We start from the raw sequence: 11524 nt of genomic DNA on the forward strand, positions 1-11524 counted from the left end.
TTTTTGTTTTACATATGTATTTACCATTTTAACCTAAGAAATAAATTATAATCCAACTAAATCTTCTTTTCTTTTTAATCTTCCCAACACTAAATAGAAATATGAAAGAAAAGAGGATTTTTTCGTAATTTTAGTCAAAAAATAAAAAAGGGTATTTTTGATAAAAAAAATTTACATTTTACTGTTTTTACCGTTTTGGTAAAAAATATTAATTCCGAAAACGGTAAAATTACCGTTTTCGGAATTAATTGCTACAGTTTACCATTTTGGTAAATAGTCGAAATGTGGTGCATGTTTCGGTAAATTTGCCAAATTAAAAACGGTACTACAGTTTTCGCACCATCCAACTGTGTTTGGGTACGTAGTTGTAAGTGTCACGTGGCCCAAAACCCATTTAACAAGCCGAGTCCACTCATACTTCATGCTGTTCCTGGGTCTAACCATCATTTCACATCCCACCCATTGGAACATCGAGAACGAACAATGAGACACAACTGCTCCATTGTACTTCTTGGGTATGTGTGTGACATACTATTTGATTTATGATTTTTATTTTCTATGTGTTTCAAATTCTGAGTGTTCTAAGGTTTCTTGCTTCAATGATTGAATGGGTTCTCTATCCACCATACATTAACTTAATTATATGAAACAATATAATTTGTAAGCTTGGTATAAGTATACATGTGTAACAAAAAAATTCTATCGACCCTCTAACAATGAAACAGTTGCATCATTTGAACACAACTTTTTTCCACTTGATAATGAGTTTGCCTCAATGAGACTCCTTTCATTATAAAAACCAGGTTGCTTCGGCTCGGGCAAGATCACAGCCTCGCTGCCTAACATTAGAACAACAGATGACATGCTTGGCCTGTCTTCTTGGCGCTGTTGTACACATAAAAGACCCACTTGGATGCATCTCGACACCTCAGATTCTGGCAACCGTTCCTCCATCAACGTATCCACCAATTCCAAGGCCCTGCCTTCATTCCATAATTTCCATGCCTTGAAAAGAAAAAGAAAAAGGAAAAACAGAATACAAATTCAGTTTTTTACTCATTTTAATTTCAAAGACTATGGAAGGATATTCATCACTACACTTACGTGTCCAAGAAGGTTGAGGTCATGGTCAGGATGTTCAAATGCTCTGTTCTTTTTGCCACTGACTATCTCCAAAACCAAAACACCAAAACTAAAGACATCGGATTTCATCGAAAATAGCCCATCTATTGCATATTCCGGAGACATATAACCACTACATGACATCATCAAAGAAAAATAGTTGTAAGAAATGAAAATATGTGCATAGAGAGTAATTGTATGATGCTTACTAAGTTCCAACAACCCTTTTTGTTTTTGCTTCTATTTGGTTTCCTCCAAAGGTTCTTGCCATGCCAAAATCTGAAATTTTGGGGTTCATCTCACTATCTAGTAAAACATTGCTGGCCTTGAGATCCCTGTGGACTATTCTCAATCTTGAATCTCTATGAAGATAAAGAAGTCCTTGAGCTATGCCTACTACAATGTCGAAGCGCTTTGGCCAACTCAGTAGATTGTGTCTTGTTTGATCTGAGCCAATTTGCAAAAAGTTATGCCTTTGTCCATAAATAAACAATCCAATTAACTCAAATATATAGAATATGCGTTGAGAGGGCCAGACCAAAGATAAAGAAGTCTAAACTTTTGTTGGGCATGTACTCGTAGATTAACATCTTTTCTTCTCTCTCAATGCAACATCCAAGAAGCCTAACTAGGTTCCGGTGTTGAAGTTTGGCAATCAAAATAACCTCGTTCTTAAACTCATTGAGGCCTTGTCCAGAATTTTTTGAAAGCCTCTTCACCGCTATTTCTTGTCCATTTGGTAGATCACCCTAGAGATTTCAGAGGTGAGCATGATTAATGAGAACATTTTCAGCATTGTTGATTTGATAAATAAGATGGAAAGTTACCTTGTAAACAGGACCAAAACCACCCTCGCCAAGCTTATTATCACAAGAAAAGTTATTAGTTGCAGTTGCGATTGTAACAAAATCAAGCAAAGGTAACTCCAGCTCCCCCCTCGGATTTTCATCAGTACTGCAATCTTTGATTTGCTTGTTTTCTTCATTGCCTGTTTGTTTTCAATGAAAATATTTGAAAATCTTCGAATTTATGAAAAAAGTGACTAATGATATGTTATTTTGTAGAAAATGTGCCATATTTTTATCATGCAAATGTGGATCTGTCAATGATTACGGTCATCTTTTAGGTTGTCCATTATATAGATAGACATACTCATATACAAAATTTGATATCTATGCAAAGTACGAAAAAATCAATTGGATTTGTTTATAACTATCTGATGGTATGTATGGTTACTATCATTTCATTTGATCGAACTTTTGACAAAGCAGATCTCCTAGAGCACTAGCACTAAATACTTAAGTCGCCCCGAACATTCACATAATATAATACCCTTAGTTCCCTTTTTGCATAGAAAATTCCTTATATGATGAAGATTCCATGTTGACAAGTGAGTTGAGCACGTAATCAAAATAATCTAATGTCCTTGTCTTGTGGTTTGTAACATGTTCCATAAATGAAATCTACATGAATGCAGAATGTAGCATCAATGGAAGGTAATTTTGGTGAACAAAGGAGCACACCTGTTTGCTTTGTCCTGATCTTCCAAATAATACAAAAGATTATCAGACCCAACAGAAGTATCCCTGCAGCAATTGGTACAGATATCATCACAACAACTCGTTTCGTCTTCTTTCTGGAATCGATATTTACATCTGTGCCCATCACAGTAAATAAGTCAATTGTCAAATGGGTTTTTTCTAATTCATCTGTACTTTGTCCTAAATATTAGGATCAGGAAGATAATCTTATTTTATCGTTCAACTCGAAGTAGACCCAAGCCTTTAGTCTATGTTTAATTTGACTTAAAATATCTAAATCATTGTGAAGAAAGAATGGATGAATGAACATACAGAGCAAAGCTTTCACTCTAAAGGTGAAATTCATTCACATTAGTAATGAGATAACGTGTGCCATCTATTACCTATCACCAGACCCTTCTTGTATGATTGACAACTAGGCCCATGGATTGGAATTAAACCGTTAGTGGCTCTCACCCATAAATAAACAAGTCACTGTAACCATGTTCAAGTTGAAGTTCGATTTCAGTATATTTCGTTCGAAGCATTCTAATATTTTGGTATAATGCAACGAAATATTGCAATTTTTCTTAATGTGTCACAATCTTTTGGAATGTTTTGTGAATTATTTGAACATTATATATACACCAAATGCAATTTTTTGTTTTGGAATGGTTTGAAGCATCTCTACAGTGTAATGGCATGAATAAATTTTAAATTGTTTTGTCATATTTATTTTTATTTGTAACACTTGAAAAATACTTTTATGTATATATTTATGAATAAAAATTAAAAAATAATTAATAAATTAAAGTGAACATGTGAAAATGTTTCTTATTGTTTCAGAATGTCTCGGTTTTTAGAAACTCGAATAAACAGAGCCATACAAAGAAGTTTCAACTCTTGTATATAATCTTCTAATTTCTCATTCCCATTCTAATGAACCAACGAAATTAAACAAGATGACTTTATCATCCACACAAAACACAGTAGATTTACTATCATGATCATCCAAGTAAAATTTTACCTGACACCCTGTGCCAAGTAAAATTTGCTTACACATTGTAGTGACCTTAATCTTATTTGCGTTAGATTTATTTATTTATTTTTATCAATACAAGTTGAACTGTGGATCCCATTTGTAAGATAAGAAAAGAGATACTATTCCAAAGCACAACCATACGTACCTAGTTCCGAAGCTGCCATTCGAACGTAGAGATCTTGCCCTTCATCGGTGACCTCTCTAATATCAACCAATTCCCCGAACCATAAGACACACCCATTCCTTGCTCCACTAATATCAAAATTAGCATAAGCCATACAAGAACAGTTGTTCAAGCAAAGAACCTCACATTCCATAAGTGTCATACTCTTGTTCACCCAAGAGCCTGACGTATCAGGCAATTTCACAGATGCAAACTTAACAAACCCATCTCCGTTCGTGCAATCCAACGCTGTTCTCCTAATGCACCCACCGGACCAATCAATCCGCTGCCAATCTTTTGGAGATTTTGGCGTAAATCCCCTTATACAATCGCAAACATGTGCTTTATTAATGTCACAAATACCATAAGCACCACAGAAACCAAAATTATCACATTGATCTTTCTGCACCGTGAACATGACACTCCACTCTTGGCTTCGATCATTCCATATAAGACGCTGAGGCGAACCCCACGGATGCAACACAACTATTGAAATAACAGAATTGTCAACGTGTTCAACCTTATAATACACCTCTTCCTTGTTGGAGACTAAAATTGGTGTGAAGACTGAGTTGTTCTTCAAGTCAGGAGTGCCACTAAATTGAAGACCATTCCATGGCCCTGTTCGATACTTTTTTGTTGATCCATTACGCAAAACCAGTTGAGGAAATCCACAAGGATCTAAGCCATAAGTGAAATCACCAGGGGAAGGGTCGTCCAAATTCTTCCAGGATGTCAAGTACCAATTCATACCAGTTTTAAAGTTGCACCCGAACTTCATCCCCTCAAGAAATGTATGGGTTGGATAGTCAAAGCTCTGCCATATATAGTTCCCGGGGTCATTGTTTCCTTCATATTTCAAAACAAGATTCCCAGAGTCTAATAGTTGAGCAATTGTATTAATCTTGGGCATGGAATGATTTGAAGATGACCAAATAACATGTTCTGTTCGATTGACTAGTACGATATTTCCTCTGTTGTCGATCTTTAATAGTCCAGATTTATCTTTAAGGGGGCTGTTTCTGTTTGCAACCCAAACTACTGTTTGAGTTGGGATGTTCTTGAACCATATTCCCAAGTACCAGTTTTTTGACTTCCCAGGACTGAAGAAGCCTAATTGGAAGGTTTGGCCAGATGAAACTAAGGGCTGGTTGTCTTTGAGAACTTGGTTTTGAATTAGAGTGTCAGTTGAAGTCGAGAATTTCTGGAAGAAAGAGAGTAAGGTGAAGCTGAAAATAAGGAAAGAAAAATTGCCCATTAGGAGGATATTTCTTGGCACAATGAAATGCCAAGGGAAGTAAGGCCTAATGCCTCCATTCTTTTCCATGATCACTTAACTCAAGTTTTCACTTTCAAACTCACCTAATAAAAATAAACTGGTAAATGCATAATTTTCAAACTTACCAATTGTTAAACACAACGATTACAAAAGAATTCTGTCTCAAGTCAATGGAAGATTTGATAAATAAATGAAAGATGGGTAAAGAAGAAAGGTCATGTGGTGGCCAAAGGTGCCAGCTTTGTTAAGTTTGGTAAAGTCTATGAGCCTGTTAAGTCCCTTTTTTTCTTAATTGTTGACCCTTAATTCGTTTCTTTATCAACCAACAAACAAAGGTTGTGGGGCAAACTATATTAATTATATTCGTCCATTATGAACGAGATTGACATCGAGACCAATTCATTTCAGACAAGTAATCTTAGTCTCCAATGACTTTTGAGAAGAAATTCACACTTGGACAAGAGATCTCGAAATTTCTCAAAATTAATTACCACGATTTCAAGAAATTTCCAAACTCATGGACGAGAGATTTCGAAATTAGCAACTCAATTGTTAAAACTATGATTTAGAAAGGTTATCCTTAAATTTCATTTTCTTAGAACAAATTTAGAAACTGATGTTAGAAAAAACACAATATTGTACAAAGTAAAAAAAGAGATCAACCCCTAAAGGTCATCACTCCAACAATAGAAAAAAAATCAGTTGGCCATATAACATGAAGCGATTCTCACCAACTGCCCAAAACCATTTAATATGGCCAAGTCATACTACGTGAAAACTTGAAAATTCGACGGGACAAAGGCCCACAAATTTTAGAAACCGAAATTTGTTATGTTCTTCAGATTTGACGGCTTAGAACCGTTGAATATCTCCCATCCTCCATTAATTGATGGTTTTGGCTCATCGAAATAAAGATTCGACACCTTGGTCCGTTGAATATGGGCTTTTTTCATGCTGTAACCAACTCATGTGTCATGCTGTTCCTAGGCTTAACCGACTCGTCTTATCCCAGCTGTTTGATGAAAGAGATTGGCATTAAACTAGGAGACCTAATCCTTCCTTAACCACCAAAAACTTATGTGCATTTTGAAAGGACACAAGCCTCATGCCAAAGGTTATGTGGCCTTATGATAATATTGCTTATACCAATGGTAATACACATTTTCTCCATTTGTGATTTTTATTCCCTTGGTGTTTCAAATTCGAGTGTTTGAACAAATGGTACTTTATCCAGCACATAAGAATGTACATGAAATATTATACAGTTTGTAAACTTGGCACAGCTAAATATGCATAGCAACACATTCTTCTACCGACCCTCTAACAGTGAAATTGTCATCTCATTTGAACAAAACCTTCTCCCACTTGATAATGTATCTGCCTCAATGAGACTCCTCTCATTATAAAAACCAGGTTTTTTGGGTTCGGGTAAGATCACTGCCTCGCTACCTAACATTAAAACAACTGATGCCATGCTTGGCCTGTCTTCTGGGCGCTGTTGCACACATAAAAGGCCCAGTTGAATGCATCTCAAAACTTCTAACTCGGGTAACTCATCCTCCATCAACGTATCCGCCAGTTCGAAGGCCTTGCCTTCATTCCATAGTTTCCATGCCTTGAAAAAATAAAAATAATTTACTTTCTACTCATAAATAAATAGAAAAGGATGTACATATAATGTTAGATAATTAAGGACATTTATGTCTACACTTACATGTCCAAGAAGGTTGAGATCATGGTCAGGATGTTCGAATCCCCTGTTTTTCTTGCCACTAACTATTTCCAACACCAAAACACCGAAGCTAAAGACATCGGATTTCATCGAAAACAGCCCATCTATCGCATATTCCGGAGACATATAACCACTACATGACATCATCAAAGAAAAATAGTTGTAAGCATTGAAAATATATGCATAGAGAGTAATTCTATAATACTTACTAAGTTCCAACCACCCTTCCTGTTTTCTCTTCAGTCTGGTTTCCTCCAAAAGTTCTTGCCATGCCAAAATCTGAAATTTTAGGGTTCATCTCACTGTCTAGTAGAACATTGCTGGCTTTGAGATCCCTATGGACAATTCTCAGTCTTGAATCCCTATGAAGATAAAGAAGTCCTTGAGCTATGCCCACAACAATGTTGAAGCGTTTTTGCCAAATCAGTATAGTAAATCTTTCTTGATCTGAGGAAGTTTTACAAAATAGTAGTTCAGCTTTTATTTGCAAAATCTAGTAAATAAACAATCAAAATAAGTCATATATATGAAGTGTTAGAGAGGGCCAAACCAAAGATAATGGAGTCTAAGCTTTTGTTGGGCATGTACTCGTAGACTAACATCTTTTCTTCTCTTTGAATGCAACACCCTAGAAGCCTCACTAGATTCCGATGTTGAAGTTTCGCAATCAAAATTACCTCATTCTTAAACTCATTGAGGCCTTGTCCAGAGTCCTTTGAAAGCCTCTTCACCGCTATTTCTTGCCCTGTTAGTAGCTTACCCTAGAGATTATCATAGGTTAACATGATTATGGGAACATTTTTCATTTTTAGGTTTTTCAGCATTATTGATTTAATCAATAAGATGGAAAGTTACCTTGTAAACAGGACCATAACCACCCTCACCAAGCTTATTGTTCAAAGAGAAATAATTAGTTGCAGTTTCGATTGTATCAAAATCAAACAATGGTAACTCCAGCTCCTCTGTTGGATTTTCGTCAGTGTAATCTTTATCTTGTTTGTTCTCGTCATCGCCTGTTTCTTTTGCATGAAAATGATTTAAATCTTTGAATTATATGAAAAATAGTGACTATAAAAACATGATATTTGGATATTTTACAAGAGAATGAACAAAAATTTAAAATCACACAATTTCGATTCTTGGATCATTACAAGCAACTTTTTGGTTATCAATTAAATAGAGATACATATTCCTATGCTTGGTACATAACAATCAAAACTACTGAATTTGATATATAAATGGTTACTAGATTTATGTATCTTTTCATAAGGTCTAACTTCTGACCAAATAGTTGTTCTTGTATTGTCGTCTATAACATGTTCCACAAATTACATCTATATGAATGCAGAGTGTAACATCAATAGAAGATAATTTTAGGGAACAAAGGAGCCTACCTGTTTGCTCTGGCCTGGTCTTCCAAAAAATACAACCGATTATCAAACCTAACGAAAGTATTCCTGCAACGACTGATATGGATATCTTTGCAGCCACTCCTTTTGTATTTTTGCTGGAATCACCATTTTCCTCTGTGTTCATCAGATTAAGTTAAATGTGCATAATTTCTTTAATTTATCATCGTCTACACCTTGTTATAAATATAAGGATTGGTTAAGATAATCCTATTTTTTTCATTCTAATGGATGTGAACCCAACCTTGATGCAACACAAAAAGAGTCACAAATCATGTACAAACATTATTTCACTTCAACCCATGCATATCAAATTACAAAAGTATCCATCTAAGTAATTATGCAAATTAAAAAATTACCCTTCTCTTCAAAGGAACTTTCCAATTATAAAAATAGCCCTCAGTACATGCAACAATATATAACATGCATATGAATTCATGAAAATATCTCTCATCATAGGTACATTTACTTGCATATCAAAATTACAAAATATCCATTCATCAAAGTTCGTAAAAATATATATGTACCACTCATCATAGGGGTATTTTCGTTATGCATGTTATAATAAAAAGTATAGAGTATTTCAAATAGGTTCTTTGATTATGGGTATGTTGTAATTCTATTGTGCAGATTATTATACCTTTTTTGGGGGTAAATTCGTATGTATTAATGAAGCAAGCATTGATGAGGTCAATCAAATAAGCTAAAATTGTTTTCAAGTTTTATTTTACCTCTGAATCAACAAAACGGTAAAATGATTTCTTAGGAGATTTCTTGGATAAGAGGTTTCCAATAGGTTATAGATGTTCCACTGCAAATCATTTGCATCATACCAAGGGAAGATTGTACAAAGCTAAATTTTCACATACTTTGTCAGTTGATTTCGATCTCGTTTGTGTTAGATTTTTTTTTTTTTTTTTTTGAGAAAGAGTAATCTGAAGCAAAAAAAATACTCCACCTAGTTCTGATGCCGCCAGCCTAAAATAGAGATCTTGCCCATCATTGCTGTACTCTCTAATATCAAACAAATCTCCAAACCATAGTACACACCCACTGCCTTCTCCTCTAATATCTGAATTAGCATAAGCTGTACAAGAACAATTCTTCAAGCAGACCACCTCACATTCCTTAAGGCTCATGCTCTCATTCACCCACGAACCCGTTGTATCAGGCAATTTCACTGATGCCAATTTCATAAACCCATCTCCATTCTCACAATTCAATGGTGTTCTCCTTATGCATCCACCAGACCAATCAATCTGATCCCAATCTTGAGGTGATTTCGGCGTAAATCCCTTCAAACAGTTACAAACCGGTGCATTGTTAATGTTACAAGTACCATAAACGCCACATAAGCCATAATTGTCACAATGGTCTTTCTGCACAGTAAACAAGAGAATCCATTCTAGGCTTCGATCGTTCCATGCAAGGCGTCGAAGCATGCCTGATGGATCCACCACAAGTCTTGAAATAACAGAATTGCTGTTGCGTTTGAATGTATAGTACACCTCTTCATCATTAAAGACGAAAAAGGGTATGTAGACTGGGTTGTTCGGCAGCCTAGGACCGCCACTAAATCGAAGCCCATTCCATGGCCCAGATCGAAATACCTCAATCGATCCATTACGTAAAACTAATTCACGGTATGCATGAGGGTCCAACTTGTTAGTGAAATCACCAGGAGAAGGGTCTTCAGAACTCTTCCATGACGTCAAGTACCAATTCATACCAGTATTTTTGTTCCATCCGAGCTTCATGCCTTCTATGAGTGTGTCCGATGGATAGTCAAAGCTCTGCCAGATATAGCTCTTGGGGTTGTCGTTTCCTTCATATTTCAAAACAAGATTCCCTGTGTCCAAGAGCTGAGCCACTGGCTTCATGGTAGTTGAAGGATTCGTAGATGACCAGATAACATTTTTGGTTCGATTGACAAGTACGAGATTTCCATTGTCATCGATCTTTAACGACCCCAATGGATCACTAAGAGGTTCGTTTCCATTCGCAACCCAAACTATTGTTTGAGTTGGGATGTTCTTGTACCATATCCCCAAGTACCGGTTATTAATAGAATTCCCACGACTGAAAACGCCTAATTCGAAGGTTTGGCCTGAGGAAACTAAGGTCTGGTTTCCTTCGAGGACTTGGGTCGGAAAAAGAGTGTCAGTTGTAGTTGAGACTTTTAAGAAGAAAACGTATAAGGTGCAGCCAACGATAAGGAACTGAAGATTGTCCATTCGGAGGATAGGTCTCATTGTTCTCTCAATTGTCACGATGAATTGGAAACGGCAGATAGGCCTACAACTCTCAAGTTTCTTTACATTGCAGTCATTTTCTTTCTTTTTTGTTAGGCAAGTAAGGGTCACTGTGACAAAGTTCGGATTCGGATACATTCGGAAAAGTTTCGGAAAAAAATAAGCAAAATTTTGGAGATTATACAAAATATCTTATAATTGGATTTCTTACTAAAACCTATCATTGTGGAGGGTAATTCTCGGGTCCACTGACACGTGGCGTCCATAAGAAGCAGCATCCGATCCACCGAGTATATCATGACATACCGAGCTAGGTGGTGAATTGACAAGTAAACCGCACTAACAAAGAAAAGATAGATGTGACAATTCATGGTCCAAGGGATCGGTTGCAAATGCCCCAGAGTTGTCAGAGTAATTGTGCCAACTCCTGTAGATGTCAGGTCAGAGGGTAGGTGCAACAACCCTGACACTAATCATCACCGATATCTCAAGAAATCCACTGGTCAAGATTCCTATAAATACCCAAAAGCAATTCAAACTAAAAGTTAGAAAAATTTAACTCTAAGAACTCTTTAATAGCTTGGCACAGATTCTAACTTGATCATTGGAGTGGTCCTATCGTAGGTCCCACCGAGCTATAGGTCTTTGAAGATTATCTTAAGGTAGTGCGGGAAAGTGCATCTACAATTATCATGAACCTCTCTCTTTAAATCCTAACTTCTTTGATGTTTGAATGTAGAAAAAACTAAAATTTTGGAGGTAAAGGATAAAAATGTTTCCATATTCCATGATTAATTGAGGGATCGTTGATTGATTCGTTAATTTGCCGAATAAATCAGCTAACCCCCAATTCGGAGAAATTTGTGACTACGATTGCAGTACGCAACACTCCCCAAGTTTTACCAACTTGGATAAATTGGCCCCTTCCTCATCTCAATCACACATTAGATATGCTACCACGTGTCATTTGATGTTGCAATTTTCCATTTATATCGTTTTCACGAA

At 36.1% G+C, this 11524-nt stretch overlaps 2 protein-coding genes across 4 annotated transcripts; both read right to left on the bottom strand.

Moving 5' to 3' along the window:
* Positions 1-650: 650 nt before the first annotated feature.
* LOC147387368 (G-type lectin S-receptor-like serine/threonine-protein kinase At4g27290) lies at positions 651-5189 on the bottom strand. Its single transcript, XM_086421080.1, has 7 exons — positions 3830-5189; positions 2646-2777; positions 1950-2110; positions 1661-1871; positions 1332-1569; positions 1105-1255; positions 651-1005 (listed from the first exon to the last, which is right to left on the bottom strand). The coding sequence occupies exons 1-7, from the start codon at positions 5172-5174 to the stop codon at positions 700-702; spliced, it is 2544 nt and encodes an 847-aa protein (XP_086277206.1). The 5' UTR covers positions 5175-5189; the 3' UTR covers positions 651-699.
* A 1098-nt stretch (positions 5190-6287) lies between these two features.
* Positions 6288-10586, bottom strand: LOC147387369 (G-type lectin S-receptor-like serine/threonine-protein kinase At4g27290). Of its 3 annotated transcripts, none has more exons than XM_086421116.1 (7): positions 9226-10586; positions 8253-8384; positions 7714-7871; positions 7409-7619; positions 7068-7305; positions 6841-6991; positions 6288-6741 (listed from the first exon to the last, which is right to left on the bottom strand). In XM_086421116.1, exons 1-7 carry the CDS (start codon positions 10517-10519, stop codon positions 6436-6438), a joined length of 2490 nt encoding a protein of 829 aa, XP_086277242.1. In that variant the 5' UTR covers positions 10520-10586; the 3' UTR covers positions 6288-6435. The 3 variants fall into 3 exon arrangements, with proteins under 3 accessions (XP_086277242.1, XP_086277241.1, XP_086277243.1); XM_086421115.1 differs by having other exon boundaries at positions 7714-7877; XM_086421117.1 differs by lacking the exon at positions 8253-8384.
* Positions 10587-11524: the final 938 nt, after the last annotated feature.

Source organism: Akebia trifoliata, chromosome 13 (genome assembly GCF_017979445.1).
Source record: "Akebia trifoliata isolate Shusen 1 chromosome 13, ASM1797944v1, whole genome shotgun sequence".
NCBI lineage: Eukaryota > Viridiplantae > Streptophyta > Magnoliopsida > Ranunculales > Lardizabalaceae > Akebia > Akebia trifoliata.

Excerpts from the sequence above, each read along its gene's own strand:
- LOC147387368 (XM_086421080.1), bottom strand. The coding sequence starts at position 5,174 with ATGGAAAAGAATGGAGGCATTAGGCCTTACTTCCCTTGGCATTTCATT. Across the intron at positions 2,111-2,645 it reads GATCAGGACAAAGCAAACAG|GCAATGAAGAAAACAAGCAA; the intron begins GTGTGCTCCTTT and ends GAAAACAAACAG. Across the intron at positions 1,872-1,949 it reads GTTTTGGTCCTGTTTACAAG|GGTGATCTACCAAATGGACA; the intron begins GTAACTTTCCAT and ends TGAAATCTCTAG.
- LOC147387369 (XM_086421115.1), bottom strand. The coding sequence starts at position 10,519 with ATGAGACCTATCCTCCGAATGGACAATCTTCAGTTCCTTATCGTTGGC. Across the intron at positions 8,385-9,225 it reads GCTGGCGGCATCAGAACTAG|AGGAAAATGGTGATTCCAGC; the intron begins GTGGAGTATTTT and ends TGATGAACACAG. Across the intron at positions 6,992-7,067 it reads GGAAGGGTGGTTGGAACTTA|TGGTTATATGTCTCCGGAAT; the intron begins GTAAGTATTATA and ends GATGTCATGTAG.